The 19,897-nt window shown below is 54.4% G+C and overlaps 2 protein-coding genes across 7 annotated transcripts in view; one reads left to right on the forward strand and one right to left on the reverse strand.

Annotated features, from left to right (window-relative positions):
- Tnfrsf1a (TNF receptor superfamily member 1A) overlaps positions 1–19,897 on the forward strand; it is an 87,368-nt gene that overhangs the window by 11,801 nt on the left and 55,670 nt on the right. For 2 of the 4 annotated variants that reach the window (XM_052721059.1, XM_052721061.1), the window contains exons 8-9: positions 175–203; positions 381–1,722. In XM_052721059.1, the coding sequence (XP_052577019.1) occupies positions 175–203; positions 381–1,175 (824 nt within the window). In that variant the 3' untranslated portion in view covers positions 1,176–1,722. Of the gene's footprint in view, positions 1–174; positions 204–380; positions 1,723–19,897 lie in introns of those variants that run through there. The other 2 variants (XM_052721060.1, XR_008214472.1) reach the window with 2 other exon arrangements.
- Positions 1,852–18,202, reverse strand: Plekhg6 (pleckstrin homology and RhoGEF domain containing G6). 3 transcript variants are annotated; one of them, XM_052721058.1, is made up of 14 exons: positions 18,065–18,202; positions 16,679–16,834; positions 15,122–15,286; positions 14,652–14,744; positions 14,366–14,416; positions 13,905–14,054; positions 12,422–12,532; positions 12,116–12,265; positions 11,770–11,907; positions 11,344–11,463; positions 9,568–9,700; positions 9,366–9,481; positions 3,828–3,973; positions 1,852–2,961 (listed from the first exon to the last, which is right to left on the reverse strand). In XM_052721058.1, exons 1-14 carry the CDS (start codon positions 18,200–18,202, stop codon positions 2,283–2,285), a joined length of 2,346 nt encoding a protein of 781 aa, XP_052577018.1. In that variant the 3' UTR covers positions 1,852–2,282. The 3 variants fall into 3 exon arrangements, with proteins under 3 accessions (XP_052577018.1, XP_052577017.1, XP_052577015.1); XM_052721057.1 differs by having other exon boundaries at positions 14,652–14,747; XM_052721055.1 differs by having other exon boundaries at positions 12,116–12,314; positions 12,417–12,532; positions 14,652–14,747.

Below are 19,897 nucleotides of genomic sequence, written 5' to 3' on the forward strand. Positions count from 1 at the left end.
AGCTAACGGTCCTGGATGGTGGGAGGGAAGCCATACTATATCAGTAATTCTCTGGTCCCTGGGGCCACATAGACCCTGAGGCATGACACCACAAGTCCCCAAGGCCAGGGTGCTGGGGCTGAAAGGGAAGTGAAATTCATGATGCTTTCTTTCTTTTTTTTTTTTTTTCCTCAGTTTGTGGGAATTCGGCGCCTGTTAAAGAGGTGAGAGGAAAAGTATTTCAACTTCCTGACTATTCCTTCCCAATTCCTGATACCCAAATTACTTGGACTGGGAGTGGTGGGCTCCCTTAGTTCCTCCACCCCCACCCCCGCAAAGAATAAAGAGCCCGAAGGGGTTCTTTTTCTTCCCCTACTAATGCTTTGCCTTCTCTCTTTCAGACGGAGGTCCAAGGAATTGTTACTAGGCCCCTAACTCCAGCCCATGACCCAGCCTTCAGCCCCACCCCCGGCTTCAGCCCCACCCCCGGCTTCAGCCCCACCCCCGGCTTCAGCCCCACCCCCGGCTTCAGCCCCACCCCAGGCTTCAGCCCCACCCCAGGCTTCAGCCCTGTTTCCAATACCCCCATCGCCTCCAGCCCCATCTTCGACCCTAGTAACTGGCCGAACTTCAGGGTCTTGTCACCTGAAGGGACAAGGGAGGTGGTCTCAAACCAGGGTGCTGACCCTCTCCTCTACCCATCTTCCCCCTCCGGGCCAGTCCCCACCCCTGTTCAGAAATGGAAAGACTGCGCCCACCCGCAGCGACCTGACAGTGAGTTTGGGTTCCCGGCGGCGGCGGGGGCATTACTCCTGGAAGGAGTCCGGCAGGGCGGAGGCCGAGATGGCAGGGCTGCCGCTGGAAGCGCACGGTCCTTGTCCCCAGCTGCAGACCCCGTGACGCTTTACACGGTGGTGGACGAGGTGCCTCCGTCGCGCTGGAAGGAGTTCATGCGGTTCCTGGGGCTGAGAGATCACGAGATCGAGCGGCTGGAGCTGCAGAACGGGCGCTTCCGGCGCGAGACTCAGTACAGCATGCTGGAAGCCTGGCTGCAGCGCACGCCACGCCACGAGGCCACGCTGGACGTACTGGTCAGCGTGCTTTGCGACGACATGGACCTGGCTGGCTGCGCGGAGAACATCCTCGAGGCGCTGAGAAGCCCCGCCTCCTCGTCCGCGCCCCGCCTCCTGCGATGAGGCCCCACCCCCGCCTCAAGGGAGGGACTTAAAGGACAGTCCTGGCAAGATGCCCCGCTGCCCTGTGGGCCTCTTCTTTGGATGAAAAGGAGGGAAGGGCCTTGAAGGGGCAGGCTTGAGCTGGCAGCCGCTTCCTTGGTGCTACCCAGTCGGCGTCCATAGCTTTTCTCAGCGAGGACTGCCCCAGAGTCAGCCACTTGTGCATGGCAGCATATGTGCCATCTGTCTGCTCCCAGCAGGCTGGGGGTGCCAAAAGTCAGAACATGTGATCGAAGAGGAAAGGGACGCTATATCTCATTCCCACTTGGGATGCACAGGGCCCAAGCAAGGCTTCTCGGGGCCTCCCCAGTTGGTCCCTGGGCCTTTTTCACAGTAGGTAAGCAATAATTTTTTATCAATTATCTCACACTAATGGAAACTCGGCCTCCCTTTGCTCCCTGCCTGGACGAACACAGCTGAACTGTCTAAGGTAGGGGCAAGCACAGGACAATGGGGTCTCCAGGTGGAGCCGTGGACACTTGTAAATACACTAAAAGTCTAAAAATGACCTCTGACCCTGGAAAGAGTGGTCTGTGGGTAGGAGAGGCTGGGCAGAGCCCAGAACCTGTAAAGTGGCATGGGAAGTCCAGCCATCCTGCTAGCTCACAGACTGTGCAACACGACCCCATGGGTGCCCATGTTTCCCTCCTCCCACCATGTTGACCAAGCATGGTTGAGCAAACAGGCATGTCTCCTGGGCACTTTTATGTAGGGCTCAGAGATGTGTCTGTGAGACACAAATGTACAGTTCTCAGAGCAGGAGGCGGGTGCCTGGGCCGAGCTTGGTTTGAAGTGGGTCCTTGAGGTAGAGTCCAGGGGGAGGGAGGTGACCAGCACTCTTGGGGAGACAGTTCCTCCAGGAGATGCGCCAAAGGGCCTCGGCATCCCTCACACTTCTCTGTAAAGGAAGGAGATAGCTCCATTAGGTTGAGGTCAAGCAACAGGAGTGGGGGGGACAGTTACAGCTGAGTACCCTCCCCTGTGTCGGTCCCGGCCCTCACCGCCTTCCTTAGAATGGCCCCTCACGTCATACTGCCCTCCTGTCCCATAGTAGTCTCCCTCCTGCACTTACGATGTGGACAGGGGGGTGTCCAGCTGTATGATGTGGGTCCCTCTCATTCTCTGCAACTGGGCTCTAGTCAGCTTCCGGGGCTTGTCATCCCCAGGTTCCGAGGCTCCCTCGATCCTTTGGGTGGCCAGCTCCTCCCTTATCTCCCTGAGCATATCCTCGGCCCGCAGGGGCCGGGGGCGGAGTCCAGGGGATAGAGGCCCCTCTTCTTCATCGGAGGACTCCCAGGGGCTTTCCTCAGCAGAGTCAGTCTGGGTGGGAGAGTGGGGGAGCGGGCTGCGCCGCTGTGCCCTGTTTAGGGTTTCTACCACCACATCCCGTGTGGTCAAAGTCTCATCTTCCTCCTCGGACCAGGCTGGGGGGCCTCTCCTGGGTAGACTGCCTCCTCTCAGGATCCCATCCGGCAAATCTGGGGCACTTCGTCGCTGGGGAGCTTGGGGGTCAGGGGGCTGGGGCCGCAAAGGAACATCTCGGAGTTCCAGGGTAGAGAAGGTAAGACGAGGGTCCCTACGAAGAGCTTTGGACCGGAGCCTGTTCAGCGGAGAGTGAGAGTTCTTGGGGGAGCTTGTAATCAAGGTGCCATAGCCAGAGTCCGAGGTGTCATCGGGCATAGAGGGAGCATCTTCATCCGTGTCTTCAGTCACCACTAGGCGGGGGACGATGCTGAGCTCCAAAGTCCTATGGTTAATAGCAGAAAGTCAGACCGAGATAATGAGGATCAAATTCAAGCCCAGGAAGTCTCCCCCATTACTCCACTCAGAAATGTCTCCTCCTCCAGACTTACTGTCCTGTCTCTTCACATAACACTGATTGTTTTCGCCACTGCCCGGGCTAGAATTGTGCTCTATAAAAGACCTTGGGTACCCACTTCTTTTACACAGCACATATACTGAAATTGGAATTACACACAGAAGATTACAGTTCCTGTGCAAGGTCACGCAATTTACGAAGTGTTGCATATTTTAAAAAGAAAAAGTCGAGACTTTGAGCTAAGTTGGGTGTGGTTGCTCAGGGGGGATGTCATGAGTTCGAGGTCAGCCCGAGCTACATGTCTTAAAAACAAAAACAAAAAGAACTTGGGCTGCCTCTGAGCTATTCTATCCACAGCACCTGGTTCAGACCTCACATCAAGCAACTGGTCTCATATTTGCTGACTGGGTCCAGTGGGGGGTTTCTTTTCTCTGGAAGCATGTTGCTAAGCAGCTGTATCATCCTGGATGAACCTCTTACACTCTGGGGATTTGAACTTGCTGTGTCCTGGAAGTGTTGATAGTCTGAGAATCCATATCCACCTTCACTCTGGAGCCTGCTCCTCACAGGGAGCTCACACGCCATGTTTCTGCTTCCTTTGCCCTGTGCCCACCCTGTCCCACGCATCCCTTCACATGGTGGCTACCTACCTGTTCCACTCCGAGCTGCTGCTGGTGTTCCTGTACCCACACCAGGGCCCCCAAGGCTGTACTGACTCATCTCGGGCCTGTTAAACCTCTCCTCCCTCCTCCCCACCTGTGGCCCCCTCCTTTGAGGGCACACTTGAGTCTTACCTCCCCTCGGCACTGCTCTGAGAGTCCTCTGGGGAAGGAGTGGAGGGTCTGGTGCTGGGGGACTCCCTGCCCTGGTCGCGATAGATGGCCAGGAGCTCCCTCTTCTGTTGAACATACTCCTCAGCCTTCAGCCTCTGCAGAGTGGCCTGGGGAGGAACTTCCATTACTATGATCTCTCATTTATTGAGCACTTGCTGTATGCGGGACACGGTACTAATGGCTGTACCAATGGTGTCTTTACTCCTCCTAACACTCCTCTGAGGCACAGGTGTTTACACTTCCTTTCCTACCAAGAAAGAACCAGAAGGCTAGTGACCACCTTAGGAGTATTCTTACAGGAAGGGAGCACAGTGGTGCCAAGATGTGGTGGCACCAAGCTGCAGAGCTGGTGCTGGAGGCAACTGGGGAGGACAGAGTCCCTTTCCTCCTCTATCACGTGCCTGCTTTTCCTGTCTCCAGGGATGCTCCTTGTCTCTTAGGAAGCTCTCCATGACTGGGATGAGGTGCTGCAAGGGCTCTGAGCCATACTGGTCCTTAGGTTGCTCTTTTGGGCACATTCCTCTCCCGTCACCTTGGCCTCTGTCCTGAATGTAGGAGGAGCAGGGGCATGCCTGTCCTAGGCTGAGGACTCTTCTGTCCCTTAGATGGGTGTAAAAGCATCTGTCCCAAGATGGAAGAGAAGATGACACATGTCTGTGTTCCTTCTCCGGAGTTTTCATACAGAATAAAGCAGTGGCAGCTGAGAGATGGCTTGCAAAGTACTTCCATATGCATGGGATGCTTTGTCACACACCGTCACCCGACAGTGTGGAAAGCATGGCTCAGTTTACAGCTGCCAAGACTGGCTTTAGATGCAGCTCCTGGCCAAGGAGGCAAGTGGAGAGGAGAGCTGGGTGAGGATGCTCTGTAAGTCCTAGTTCAGTGACTGCAAGCTCTGCAAAGGCAGGCTTGATGGGCCATGAGCTACCACAGGAGGATTGTGTAGGGGGAGACAGCAGAGCCTGAGGGCACACACACAGGGTAGGTGGTAGGGGGAGGCTTGGCATGAGGGTAGAGGTGGCTGCTATGGGCAGAGTGGGCATCAGTATTCATAGGTGTGCCTAAGAAAATACCCAAGTGCTTCCAGGCTGGTAAAGAAATGGCCATAGGCTGGGCATGATCCCAGCATTTGGATCATAGTGGATCCACCTGAGGCAGGTGGATCTCTGAGTCCGAGGCCAGCCTAGTCTACATGGAGAGTTCCAGGTCAGCCAGAACTCTACAGTGAAACCCCATCTCAGAAAGCAAGCAGAGGGAAGGAAGGAAGAAAGGAAGGGAGGGAGGGAGGGAGGGAGGAAGGGAGGAAGGCTTGCAGCTGGAGTCTTCTGTCTCCCTTCCCTGGCATCCCCATCACAGCAGCTGCTAAGGGGCTGCATCTGGCATAGAGTAGGGACCTCAAGTGTCCCCCCACCCACCCCATACAGTGCTCTGTTCTGACCGGTGCTAGGCTAGCCTGGTGGCTCCATATCTGTACTTTCTCGTCAGCTAGGGGAATGTGAGCCAGCAGCCCTGGGGCTCCTAGGCTTCTCCAAAGCTTCTGTAGGAGCGTGGGGGCGGCTGGGTCAGGACAAGACATGCTGGAGGAGGGTTGGGCAGGCATAGGAAAGTGATATCAAGTGGACAGTTCTAACTGTCCTTCCCCTGGCTTCCCAGTCACTGAACCGGAACAGAGGAGAGACCTGGAGGCAGGAAGCTAGCACACCAGGCCAGTTCCCATGTCCCTCTTCCTCAGGCTTCATCTTCCAGCTCAGCGTGAAGCGGGAAAAGGTACAAGCAAAAGGATGGCTCTGGGATGCACAGCCTGTTTGTTTCGGGGAGATGCCCTTTGCCCCACAGGCCCCAAGTTCGAGTTTGTGATGGGATGTGATGGGATGCCCAGGACAGGGCTGTGGTGTGGAAGGAAAGAGGGAGAAGAAACAAGGGCGTCTTTGAGGCATATCCGGTGGCAGCATCTCCACTAAGCTGTCCCTGTCCCTCCTCAGGAAGAGCAGGAGTGGGGGATCCCAGGCTGCAGAGCACAGGGCTTCCAGCTACCTCAAAGCCTGAGCAGCAGGAGTCTTCTGGGCTATAGGTGAGCGGTATAGGAGAGAAAGAGCTCGAGTGTGGTGCCCCACACTGAAGAAAGGGGGGCTCCAGAGCAAGACTCCTGGAAAATTCCCAAGATAGAGTGCTTTCGCTCTTTGCAGGTCCTTGGGCACAGCACGTTCTCCCAGTACTGGATGGCAAGGGATCTGTGAGTGGTGCCCCTTGCCTCTCTCGGCCACCACACCAGTGCCTTCTTCCAGCTCCACACCTCCTACCACGCCTTTCTTCTCCTCCTCCTTCGTCTTCTTTGTTTTGTGAGACTAGATCTTTCTATGCAGCTCAGATCCAGAACTTGCTGTGTAGCCCAGGCTAGCCCCGAACTCATGATCCTCCTGCCTCAGCTTTCTGGGTGCTGGGATTATAGGAGTTCTCAGCTAGTTCACCCCTTTCCTATACGCAGAACAGTGACACACACTTGTGGAGCACAGGGCCTCAGGCCAAGCCACTGGCTTGCTGGCTATCACTGTCCCCTCCCAGGTGGCAGGCCAGGCTTAAAAGGGGAAGTAACTTGCCAAAAACGCGGGGTGGGCTCTGGGTTCTCCTCTAAGTCTTCTTCTTGGCTTCAATTGGCCCCACTTTCATTTCTTGGCCTGTACCTCCGAGGGTTCTTTTATTCCCCCCATCAGTTCCTTTTCCTCTTCCCAGCCAGTAGGTCTCCCCACCCCCACCGGCAAGCTCATTTTCTGTTAAAGCATGAGCAACCTCTGTAAACCCTCAAGGGAGATACCTCACTGACACTTCTGCAAGGAAAGAAGAAAAAATCTGAGCCCTGGGTAGTCGAGGGACCAAGAGATACCCTATTGTGTGTGTGTGTGTGTGTGTGTGTGTGTGTGTGTGTGTGTGTGTGTGTGTGTGTGTGTGTGAAGACCCCTAGTAATCCAGAGAAGGATGTTTTGGATGGATTGCAGTATTTCAGACTTGGAGTTGCTGAAAGCTTCGCTATAAGTTTGGTCATAGAGCAGAACTGATGCTCTGTTTGTCACCCTGCAGAGACTATCAGGGGCTGTCATTCTGCATATGAACACCAGTAAGTTTCCAAAGGAAGAATGTGGGAGAAAGGTTGTTCTAAAGGAACCAAAGAAAGGGAGAAATTTCAGAAAACCGGATAGTAAAAGACCAACTACAGATGTAGTGAGATAAGTACAGCAGTGCACATCCACGCACCCACCCGCACAAGCAGACACACGTACACAGTACCCCTGTGGCACCCACCCACCCACACAAGCAGATGCATGTACACAGTACCCCTGTGGCACTCACCCACCCACACAAGCAAACGCATGTACACAGTACTCCCTTGTGGCACCCACCCACCCACACAAGCAGATACATGTACATAGTACCTCTGTGGCACCCACCCACCCACACAAGCAAACGCATGTACACAGTTCCCCTGTGGCACCCACCCACCCACACAAGCAGATACATGTACACAGTACTCCCTGTGGCTGGGAATGGAGTTCGAGGTCAAGCACTTTCCTGATACAGGGAAGACCCTGGATTGGAGCCCCAGCTCTGCCAACAAGCAAGACAAAACTAGCCGAACTCAAATCTCCATCTCTCTTTGCCATTCCTATCCCACAGTGGGCTGACTGACAGCAGAAAGCTAGGTCTGCAACCTGAACCCCAGAAGCCACAGATGTGCCCGCCCTCAGTCGGGAAAAGGGTCTTTGAAGATGTGACAGGACCCGAGGTGGCGATCTCAGACGGTGCGCTCTGCACTTCAGGTGCACTCTGAAGTTGGCGTCTGCCATCTTCATAAGAAAGGGAGGGAAATTTGGACACCAGTATACGGAGGGGAAAGCCAGAGATGGGAGGTGGGGGTTGCTGCTCCAAGTCCAGGCACTGAAGCCATCAACAGCTGGGAAGAGTCACAGATTCTCCCCTAGAACCTAGGCAGGAAACTCAGTTCTGTCAACACCTTGATTTTGAACTTGCGGCTTCCAGAATTGTGAGGGATTCTGTTTCTGGACTGCTTGTTTTGTGTGGATCTGTGGCTCAGTCAGCTCCAGGGTCTTGTTCATGCCAAGCATGTACTCTCCCACGGAGTGACCCTCTAGCCCAGTTTCAGTTGTTTTAGCCACTGAATTTGTAGTAACGATCTCAGCTTTACTGATGGCTCTCTTTTTTGAACTCCTGCTTTTATCATATAAATCTGCTTTCATCACTACTCTGTTTAAAACCTCCAGTGGCAGCCGGGCGGTGGTGGCTCACGCCTTTAATCCCAGCACTTGGGAGGCAGAGGCAGGCAGATCTCTTTGAGTTCGAGGCCAGCCTGGTCTACAAAATGAGTTCCAGGAAAGGCACGAAGCTACACAGAGAAACCCTGTCTCGAAAAACAAAACAAAACAAAAACAAAAAAACAACCCCCCCAAAAAAAACAAAAAACAAACAAACAAACAAAAAACCCCTCCACTGGCTCCATATCGTCTGTGGGACAAAGTTCAAGCTCTTAGCAGGGCCTTAGAGATGGGCATGATCCTGTGGCATAATCTCCTGGACCCACATTTATATGTCACACCCTGGCATTGTCAAGCAATCATCCTGCTCTGTCCTGCACATACACACGCTGGTGCACCCACCCACCCAGTTATATGCACACACCACACACACAATACACGACAGACAGACACACACACACACACACACACACACACACACACACACACACACACACACGGCGGCGATGGGAGAAAGTGTGGCAGGGTGAGCAGACATGACACGGTCCTGCGTGGCCCAGGCTGAGCTCTAGAGTTTGTATGACCTTGGGCCAGCCCCGTCTCCTGCCTATGAAGTGAGAGACGGGCCCAACTTGACGCCCTCCCAGCTCTCAGTGGTTCTCTCCACACACGAGACTGTGACTTATTTCTGGATTTTTGTATTTGGCGTCCCCTCCTTCCTTTGTCCCGCTGACATTCGCCTTTGTGTCCCCTGTCTGATGCCATGGCTCCTCCCCTAATCTCCCTCCGCATGGCGGCTTTTCCAGCAGGAAGGTGGGGCAGAAGGCATGGCCCCCTTCTCTCTTGCTGTCTTCTGAGTATTTGCTGTTATTTGTCCTCTGATTACCCTAATGAGCTGCAGCCCAGACTCCTGCAGGGCAGGAATGCTGTGTTCATTCCTTCTGATTCCCTGGCACCTAGCCCTAGCGTCTGTCCCCAGAGAGCGCCCCCCTGGGTGTCTGAACAGAAGATAAGGTTTAGAAATTCATTGCTTCAGTGTGGTCATTAGGGTGTACCCCGTCTTGGGCTGGCTCAGTAGCTGGATATGGGCTTTCTTAGACTCTGTCCTCCTCTGGAAGGCACCCAAGTCTGGTCAAGTCTGCACCTGCCCTCAGCCCTGCCTCTCTGCCCTCCTTCACCCTTCTGAGCTCCAGGGGTGCGTGCTCCCCCCTCTCCAAGCCTGACTGCCCCCTACCTGAGCCTTCAGGGTCTTCTCCAGCCACCGTGAACGATCTGTTGAGCTGGGACAGTGCACAGTGAGGGCACTGGAGACACACTGGAATTCAGTGAGGTGGATCAGCAGGAAGCTGTCTGCACAGAGAAGAAGCTCTGCTTTAAGGACTGGGCCTTATCTGACCCCAATCCCGACCCTTCCTCCTCTGGTAGAAGAGACATACGGGGGTCTCGTAGTGGTCGGCACACAAGTTTCTCCAGCATGAGAGGGGGACGGATGACCTTGGCCTTGTCTGCCTTGCGTTGAGGCTTGGTTATCAGGAGCACATCAGAGAACAGGAACAGGTACACATCCAGCTGTGGAGAAAGAGGCAGGGTCAGCTAGAGCCAGGGGAGGGGCTGAGCCGGGATCCTGGCAGTGCTATGGAGTGCTGGGAGGGCATAGACTTGGTCCCATCTCTTGATTTATAGGCAGACAACAGGTCTGGCTCAAGGTCATACAAACAACTGGTGTTCAGGCAGGACCAGGACCATGTCCTTTTGCCCAGCACACCACACTGTTCCATTGCTACCTTGTGTGTGCTGTGTATTACGCGTGTGGTATGTGTAAGTGACTGTGCGGGTGTTTGGGCCAGTGTGCCCATGTGCAGGAGAGGACAGGATGCTGGGTGTCTTGCTCTATCACTTCCACTTTATTGCTTTAAGATGAGGTTGACTGGCCAGGGAACTCTTGGGATCTGCTTGTTCTCCTCATCCATCCTGGGGCTACAGATGCAAGCAACCATGACTAGCTTGCTTGCTTTCTTTTTTAAACACTTGTTTTATTTTAGTAATGTGTGTTTCTGTGTAAGTATGTGCATGTGAGTAAAAGTGCCCAAGGAGGCCAGAAGAAGGTTTTTGGATCAGCCCCTGGAGCTGGAGATACGGGCAGTAGTATGCTACTTGACAATGGGTGCTGAGAAATGAACTTGAGTCCTCTGCAAGACCAGCAAGTGCAGCCTGGCGGTGGTGGGGCACACCTTTAATCCTAGCACTTGGGAGGCAGAGGCAGGTGGATCTCTGTGAGTTTAGTACTGGCCTGGTTTACACAGTGAGTTCCAGGACAGCCAAGGCTACACAGAGAAACCCTGTCCTGGAGAAGAAAAAAAAAAGACCAGCAAGTGCTATTAACACCCGAGTTGCCTCTGTTGAGGATTCAAACTTTTTTTTTTTTTTTTTGTCAGAGCTGAGGACCGAACCTAGGGCCTTGCACTTGCTAGGCAAGCGCTGTACCACTGAGCTAAATCCCCAAGCCCGAGGATTCAAACTTTTAAAGTTAGGTTTTCACATTTTTTTGTTTTGTTTTTTAAAGTTTGGGGCCAGTTTGGTAACCTACAGCTTCTTGATTTTTCTTTAAAAGATCTACCTATCTAACTGTCTGTCTGTCCATCCATCCGTCCATCCATCCATCCATCCATCCATCCGTTCATCCGTCCATCGATTGATCTATCTATCTATCTATCTAATTTTTTTTTGTTTTTTTTTGAGATAGGGTTTCTCTGTGTAGCCCTGGCTGTCCTAGAATTCACTCTGTAGACTAGGCTGGCCTCAAACTCAGAGAGATCCACCTGCCTCTACCTCCCGAGTGCCGGGATTAAAGGCATGCACCACCACCACCCGGCTGAAAGATCTATATATTTTTTATTTGATGTGTATGGATATTTTGCCTTCATGTATGTGTCTGCACACCACATGTATGCAGTGCCCAGGGAGGTCAGAAGAGGTGTCAGATCCTTGAGCTGGAGTTACAGACTGTGGGGAGCTGCCGTGTGGGTGCTGGGAACTAAATCTGGGTCCTCTGCAAGAGCAGCCAGTGACTTTAACTGCTCAGTCATCTCCCCATGCCCGGGTCCTCAGGCCTAAAGAGCAAATGCTCCTACCCACCTGGCCATCTCTCCCAGCCCTGTTTCCAGCTTGCTGGCCTCTCATCCGGGTCCTTCCATGCCCTGCTTCACCCTCACCTTCCCTTCTCGCCCTTCCTTCATGCGCACAGGCCCTTCCAGCAGCAGCTGCCTCGTGTGCTCCTGGGCAACCCCTAGTATAGGAGTCATGAGATCCAGGGTGGAAAACGGACGCAGGTTCTGAGGGAACAGAGGAAGCAGGAAAGGGATCGGGGCGCCATGCCGGTGTGCCTCTCCATCCCAACCCAGGGTGGCTCCTTGTGCACCACCAGCCCATCCTTTCTGTACCTGGAGCCACAGCAAACACCCCAGGGTCCCCTCTTTAGTCTTCTTGTTTACCCTTTGGGCTCCTCCCACAGGAAGAAATACTGGGCACACCCAGCGGTGGCACTCAGGTACAGAATGCGTTGGCCTCTGCCCTCTCCGGCCAGGCTTCTCCTTTATCTGCTTTCCTGGAGCCTGGCATGTATGGAGCCCATTCCTCACCTTCTCCACCTCCTCGTTGGAGGGCTCCAGCACCTCATAGGGTCCTATGCGCTGAGCCGCAGCCGCCAAGCTCTCCTGCTCTTCACCCTGGCGGACCTGTCCATTTATATGTCGCAGGAAGGACTCCACAGCTGCAATCTTGGCATGTGAGGAGCAGAAGAAGCATAGCTGAGCCCAGCCTATCCACCCAACGGCAGCTACAGCACTCTAAAATAGGCCTAGTGAGTCAGTACTGTGTGAGGAATGAGACCTCAGGGACCTCTGGAGATAGTCTTACCCCTCACCCACCAACAGCCCCCCCCCACACACACACACACAAGGGCCGTAGCCTCACCTGAGTACCTACCATGGCGTTCAGGGCCTCTTGGGCTCGGGGCTCGGGGCTTCTCTTGAGCACAGCCTGCAGCAACAGTGGGTACTTGGTGATGCGCTGGTGGGGTTTGATAAGCAAGTCGCCCAGCGTCTGCCTTCCCGAGCGTTTGTGTTTCTCACACCACTGCAGGGGGAGGTGGGTAGAGCTCAGGAGTCTGCAGGGACCCTCCTGCCTGCACCTCCAGTGGCTGCCTCAGCCTTGCACCACCCCAAATGAAGCCTGGCATGACCTGGCTGTGCAGCTGAACCCCTCCAGCCTCTATGTTCCACGGCACCCCACCTGCACGAAAGTGTGGAATGAAGGGTTCGTGTCTTGCTGCTCCCGGGCATAAGCCATGGTCTGCTTCACTCGCAGGCAGTACTGAACGTAGGGCAGGAACCGCTGGCCAAACTGGAGTAACAGATTACAGGCAGACAGAAGAGGGTCGTGAATAGACTCTGGCTGCAGAACATGGCTGCAGGCTGAGGAGAGAGAGCCTCACGCAGCCCCTAAATGAAGCCCCGGCCAGCCTCTACCTCCCAGGATGTCCCCCACAGCCAGGCCCCTCATTTTGTGCTCCAGAGAAGACTAGACACCCCGAGAGTCAGGCCCTGGCTACCCTTGGAGTTCATTCTGTCCGTGGCACTGGCTGTGCCTGCTCCTCAGGACTCGCTCTCTTTCTATCAATAATTCAACTCGACTGTTTTCGGGACGCTGGGGCTCCTATTTCTATGACCTAAAAGTTATCCAGAAGCCCTGCTCAGAAGGAGGTGGGGGAAAGGCTCCCAGGAAACTGCCCTCACCCCCTGGCTTTTTACCCCATCCCAATGTTTCCTGCCAGCCCAGAAACACTATAGAAAAAGTCTAGATGCAGCTGTTCTTTTTCTCTTACCACTCCACACTCAATGCCCCTGTGGCCTTTTATCAAGCCCTCCAGCCCCAACTAAGTCCTCGCAGGCATCTCCTTGCTTAGGCATCATTCTTTAAGAGACATTTTTTAAAAATTTTATTTTATGTGTATGAGTGTTTCATCTGCGCACACACTCGCATGCGCAAGCGCACGCATTGTGTGCGTGTGTGTGTGTGTGTGTGTGTGCACGTGTGTGTGCGCGTGTGCCATTTGCATGTCTAGTTCTCTTAGGTCAGGTCCCCCTGAACTAGAGTTACGGAGGGTTGTGAGCTAGCACGCAGGTGCTGGGAAACAAACCCAGCTCGTCTGCAGGAGCAGCCAGTGTTCTAACTGCTGAGCCGCCTCTCCAGCCCTTTAGGCCTCATTCTTGCGCTTAGTTATTTGCTGATGGATCTCAAAGGAATGATTAATATTTTATAGCTGCCAAGTAGGGCGCACTTGCTATTACAGCACTTGGGAAGCTGAGGTAGGAAGGTCTTGAATTTGAGGCTAGCCTGGGCAACATTGCCAGACCCTGCCTTAGAAGAGAGAGAGAGAGAGAGAGAGAGAGAGAGAGAGAGAGAGAGAGAGAGAGAGAGGGAGGGAGGGAGGGAGGGAGGGAGGGAGGGAGGGAGGGAGGGAGAGAGAGAGAGAGAGAGAGAGAGAAGAAAAAGAAAAAGAAAAAAGGAAAACAAACAAACGCAAGATTGTGTAGCTGGTGAGAACACACCCTCGTCTGCACCCAAGGTGCAGATATTTTCATTTCATGAGGGACTCCAGAAGGTCATGCTTGTGGGATGGAATGGAGGAGATGAGGTTATATTTTAGAGTTGTGCCCCCTGGATCCTTTTGGGCTGACTTCATCTTGCTCTTTCTGGGTCTCCCCACACTCACTGTCAGGAAGCCATTTTGTAAGCTGACAGGGTCCAGAGGCTGGCCAGAGGTTCGAGTCTCTTCCAGGATGGGCTGCATCACCTCTTCCCAAAAGCTCCGGTGGGCTCTAATCAGGTTGGGGACATTTCCAAACAGGGTCTCAGCTGACACCTGGAGGAGTGGGCAGGACTTATAACAGACCTTTGTGGGGTCACAGCCAGGAAGGGACAGGTAAGGACTTTCAGCTTCAGTGACAGGGCTTGGGAGGAAGCGAAGAGCCTGGCAGTGACCTGGAAGACCCTCTACCCCTGTGGCACCAGGGGAGCTAGGGGCCTGCGGCATGCTGGGGGTCTAATGCAAACGGGAAGTGTAGGGAAATCAGGGGTGTCCCAGAAAATGGGGCTGTGGGAATTCAGCCTGCCCAGCCTGGAGGGCTCGCTGTGCCCCCCCCCCCCCCCGCCCCCCGCCACGTTTCCACTCACTTCAGTCAGCAGTCCCACTCTCTGCAAATTCAGCAGACCAGCTGCCAGGAGCTGGAGGCAGGGAGGAAGACGGGCTCAGCACCTGGTCTCCCTCCTCCAGGGTCTCCCCAAGCCCACCCTCTTCAGTCTTCTCCTCCCGACCGACCCTGAGCAGGTCTGAAATCATCGCCTGGAATCTTGCCCTCCAGCCCCCAGCCCAGCCCTTCTGCTCCGGGAGCAGGAGCGTGGAGATCATTCTAAGGACCCAGGGAGGGAGGAGATGAGGTTGAGGCTGAGGGTGGCTCACATCAGTCATGATCTTGAGCTTCCTCAGGTAGCTCAGCTCCGTGGTCAGGAGCTCCCACAGTGCTTCCTGCTGATGGCAAAGCTCACGGTTCATCTCCTGAGGGGAACAGTGCTGGTTCACTTGGGGAACGCTGATAAGAGCAGGCGCCATTTGTTAAGCGCTACATCTGTGCCATGGGTTCTGGTCCTTCAACACAGGACCAGTTTCATCCTAACCATCCCTCTAGTTTGTAGGTAGCCCCACCCCCATTTTCCATATGAAGCAAGTGAGGTGTGGAGAGGTCCTCCACCACAACCCAGGCCTCACAAGTTGGTGGCAGAGCTGGGATTTGAACAAGATCTCTAGAGGCTTTCCCCTCTAGATGCCATATCCCAAGGCTTTGCCTTTCCCAGGGCAGAAGTGAGGTACATGCATGCACGTGTGGAGGAGGGTCTGATGCATCACGGGGACACAGACCATGTCAAGCCCACCTCGTGTCCAAGCACTAGCTCCTTCCAGGACTTTTCCATGGTCAGGCCACTGTCACCTCCCTCTCCTACTTCCCAGTGTCTCCGGTCCTCAGGTGGCAGTCGCGGCATCCCAAACATGCTGAATGTGTGCAGTCTCACCTCCAGCTCATGGGCCTTGGTGACTTCCTGGGAGAGCAGAGAAGGGGATCAGTCTGACACATCCCCACCATCTGGTGCCCAGGCTCTGGAAAGGTTGTGTGTGCACACACATGCATACACACGTGTGCCGGGTGCGGCCTGAATAGGGTTGTTATTACCCAGGAAATGAAGTTACACTTCTGTCTGCAGAAAGATCCCTAGGGAGAGGGGTTTGAGGGGATCTCCCTGACCAGAACGATGCCTTCTTGAGGTTTCCTCACTCAGAACAGGGTGAGGGGCAGAGGCAGGTTTTTCAGAGTGGTTCTTAAGAATTGATTTTCTTTACTTAAAAAACAAACAGCCTGTCTTGGGTCATGCTGTAAATTGAACCCAGGGCCTTCTGCATGCCAGGCAAGCCCTCTACCACTGAGATATACACACCAGACTAAGGAATCTTCAAGTAAGGACCAGGACTAGACTTAAGAAAGCACGGTCTCGGCCGGGCGGTGGTGGCGCACGCCTTTAATCCCAGTACTCGGGAGGCAGAGCCAGGCGGATCTCTGTGAGTTCGAGGCCAGCCTGGTCTCCAAAGCGAGTTCCAGGAAAGGCGCAAAGTTACACAGAGAAACCCTGTCTCGAAAAACCAAAAAAAAAAAAAAAAAAAAAAAAGAAAGCACGGTCTCAGTTAATGACGACATAATATGTACCATTTTTGTTTGTTTTTAGATGGAGACTTACTATGCAGCTCAGGCTAACTTTGAACTTGCAATCCTCCTGCCTCAGCCTCCTGTGTGCTGAGACTATAAATGTGCATCACCGTGCCTGACTTAAAGTGGAGATATTTATGAAGCATCCCGTCTTAAAATTTAGAACTGTTTTTTGGTACCAAATGATGTGGGAAACAAATAATTAACTCTAAGCCCCACTCTACCCTTAGTGTGACATGGGAGGACGTGGCGGGCTCACAGCTGGGGTGAAGGTTGGTGGGGGAAGTAGGGATGAGTAGATTGTCCCTGGCGCACACATTACTTGGTACTTTCCAAAAGCTGGGAGTTTAATATTAACAGTTTAGCCTAGCTGGGTGGTGGTGACACACACCTTTAATCCCAGCACTCTGTGAGTTATAGAGGTCAGCCTGGTCTATAGAGTGAGTTCCAGGACAGCCAAGGCCATTACACAATGAAACTCTCTCTTGAAAAACAAAACAGAACAAGCAAACACAAAGGTTTAGGCTCGTGGGGTCCAGCACATTGGCCACACTGAGAGCTGCTCCTGAGAGGGCTTCTGCCCAGAGCTGTGCCTGCCTGAATTCTCGAAGGTGCTTGCAACCAGAGGTTACCTGACAGTGCTCCGTTCACGGAGTTTCTGGGCTTGGCTGTCCCTGGAGGCTATCATGGCTGGGGGTGTGAACACCGAGACCGAAGTAAAGGGAATCCTTACCTTGAGTTTGGGGGAGTGAGGTGGGCCAACCCCAAAATGGCCTCCATGCCTCTTCTCTGGCTCTGGTTCCCGAAGCATCAGAGGAGACAGGCCTCGAGCATGACCAGAGCCCTTGGCAAAAGGGACATAGTGCTGGAGGCGTCGGCGACTAGGGTCCTGGGGAAAGAGAAGACAGGGCAAGTTCTGGGAGTGCCAGAACTACTAGAGAGGTCGAAGGGGCCGAGCTTGGCTCTGGACATCATCCCTCACTCCTGCAAGCTGGGCTGGCTCGCTTCTCTCATCAAACCAGTTTGGTGTGAGTTGTCGCTGCCTTGAGTCACAGTGGCTGCTGCCAGGGAGGGCAAGTTCAGCTGGGCAGGGGCATGCCTGCCTGCTTCCTCAGGGAACCCGGAGGTAGAAGCTGAGGCCTCTTGCAGAGCAGCGGCACAGGCACACACATGCCCGGGCTCTGCAGCTTCAGCCCACCCAGCGGCACACATACCCTCTGTGCCAAGGGCTCACAGGAGCGGTGAGCCGTACATGCTCTGTTCTGAGTTCACTCCTTTGTGGACAGCTAGCCTCCCTCACACGTGGGAATGAGAGCTCACAAAGGTGCAGCCTCCTCCCTCGGGGCTGCAGCTAGTGTCCTATGCCACCGGGAGTTGCTGTCCTTCTGTGTTAGAGGTTGGATGAAGCCTTAGCCACAAGTCTCCTCCCAAGGCAGGCCTGGTCACATTCCTTGTCTGCCTTGGCCTGAATTACCCCACATACTTCCTAGTGTCCCTTTCTGCCCTCTGCCTGGGGTAGTTTCCATCTCCAGCAGGGGTGGAATCCTTCAGGGAGGCAGGGAATGCCCCCAGCCAGAAGTGGACCTGCTCTTAAGGAAGCTCCGAGGGCAGAAACAGCCTCGGCCCTGGCTTCCACACCCCTTTCCTCTACTAGGCTTGGAAGTGGGCCAGGCAGATGGAGCCGGGGGCGGGACCAAGACAATTCCCTCCACGCCCTCCTCCTCTGTGAGAACGGGGGCGCCCTGAACCTTGGCTCTTCTTCAGTCCTGACTCAGGAAGCTTTTGACTCCTCCCAACTCATCACAAGCAGAGACTGAGAGATGTCTTTCCCACTGCACCGCACCGCACTGCGTAACTCAGAAATGCCTTCCAACCCCTTCTCTGTGGGTGTGGCTCCACTCTGTTCCCTGACCCTGCCACTCCGTTGTCTGGGGCTGGGTGTGAAGTCCTGGGATCCCCGCCCAGGCTCGGTCCTCCTCTCCCAGCAACCCCGGAAAGCAGAGGAGGTTAAGGGACAAGAATAGAGCAGCCTGTGAAACTTTAAGGGGACAGACTTCAAAGCTTTGGTGTCCTCCCTCATGCCCCACCCAGGTCACCTTCCGGGCACGGGCGGACTCACCAATACAGGGCCTCCTCTGGGATAGATATTCCCAGCAGTGCTCTGGGCAGAAGTCGAACGACGGCCCCCATAAGTCTCGATTCGGGAAGCAACCAGGCCTTGGAGGGGGCCCTCATTTTGAGGATCAAAGGCTTGCATTGTGTCTATCCTGGGTCACCCCCAGAGGGTCATAATGCCAGTGTCCAGGAGAAAGGGGGTTCCCTTTTCTGCAAGACAGAAAGCCCAAGCTGGATTAGTGAGGAATGTCTCCACAGGTCAGAGCACAAGGAAAGACAAGGGGTCAGAGTGGGGAAGAAGAGGGCCGGCTGGTGATCACTTAGGGGGAGGTGGGGAGTGCGTTATCTATAAATTGGTGGGGGGAGGGCAGGTCCAGGTGCATGCTGGGTAGGAACATCTGCCTTACGTTTAGGAAACATTCCCACTTTGGCCTCAAAGGATGTTGTAGTCTCAAGAGCAGCTGGGAGCAAGGGTCACATAAAATCTCTAGCACTCTAAATAGCCCCGGGTAGAAGGCGTCCTCTTGTACCTAGAGATACAGTCTGCCTTCCTGTGCTGCCTTTGACAATACCGCAGGAACTCCGTGGACGGGGGAGGTGAGGCTAAGGACAGCCAGGTGGGTCTGCCATGTTGGAACAGACTATGGGCTCAGAATGGTTTTTATTTTCTTTCCTGGTTTGAGACAGGAGGGTCTTATAAAGTTGGCCTGGAACACACAGTGTAACTCAGGCTAGGCTGCCTTTCAACTCTGGATTCCCCTGCCTCAGCTTCTAGAGTGCTGTGATCACAGACATATTTCATCATGCTTGACAACTTTTACATTTTTTTTTAAATAGTAAAAAAAAGTAAAAAGAAGAATGTTTGGGGGAAAGAGAACAATACACACAGCTCTCATTCCGTGAGTTACAGCTAGTTTAACCACAGTACAGCCGGCCACCTTTACTGGATGGCTTGCTGTCCATGGCTACTTTTCTGTTAGTTGCAACTGAGACCCATCTGAGGTCAGAGAATCTACAATACGTTTTCCCTGTCCCTTTACTGAAAAGTCTGCACACTCCTTACCTGGCCCCCCGCGGCCACGCAGGAGCTGGAGAAGTTGGGAGAGCTGTCCGTCAGGATCGCGAGCCTAGCAGAAGCAGCGCTCCGGTCTCGCACTAACTTCAGCCTTTTCCAGCCTCTGAGGACACCACCATGGAGCTGGAAGTCAGATGCAGGACTCCACCTCTCCTTCCTAAACCTGGATGGAAGACCCATCCCTTCCAGTAGGCAGGGCCTGGAGGGAAGAGGCCCTTAATGGGAGTTGGGCTCAAGAACACTATACAGGGACAGGTTTCCCACCAAGTGTGCCTTTGGCTCCTCTCTCCCCCAAGTTTCTCCGACTTAGGCAAAGAGGAGGTTGCTCATTCTGTCTCCCGGCCCCGGCCAACAGTTCTGTCCCTGAGGTCAACCCCCCACCCCTCCACTCCTTTAATATCCCTCCCCATCCTTTCTCAGCCCCAGCTTTTCTCCCTCCCTCTTTCCCTGCCTCCTCCCCTCCTCCTTCTTAAGCCCTGCGACCCTATCCCAAGTTCCCGGTTCCCTGCCCGCCGGGCACCCGCCCTCCCAGCGCTCACCTGTGCACGCAGGTGTCCCGACTTCCGTTGTCCTCGATGCCTGCTGGGGCCGGGGGGACTCGGGGTCGTTGTCAGCCTCTTCGGCGATGGCAGCCCCTCTATCCCAGCCTGGGACTGGGACTGGGCGGCCCGCGGGACCGGGCTGCACGGGGCCGGGAGGAGAGGCGAAGGTGGAGGCAGAGGGGCGGGACACGGGCTGGCACCTCCCCCTCCCTGCGGCCCG

This window comes from Peromyscus californicus, unplaced genomic scaffold (assembly GCF_007827085.1).
Source record: "Peromyscus californicus insignis strain IS unplaced genomic scaffold, ASM782708v3 Scaffold_6__1_contigs__length_162567912, whole genome shotgun sequence".
Lineage (NCBI taxonomy): Eukaryota > Metazoa > Chordata > Mammalia > Rodentia > Cricetidae > Peromyscus > Peromyscus californicus.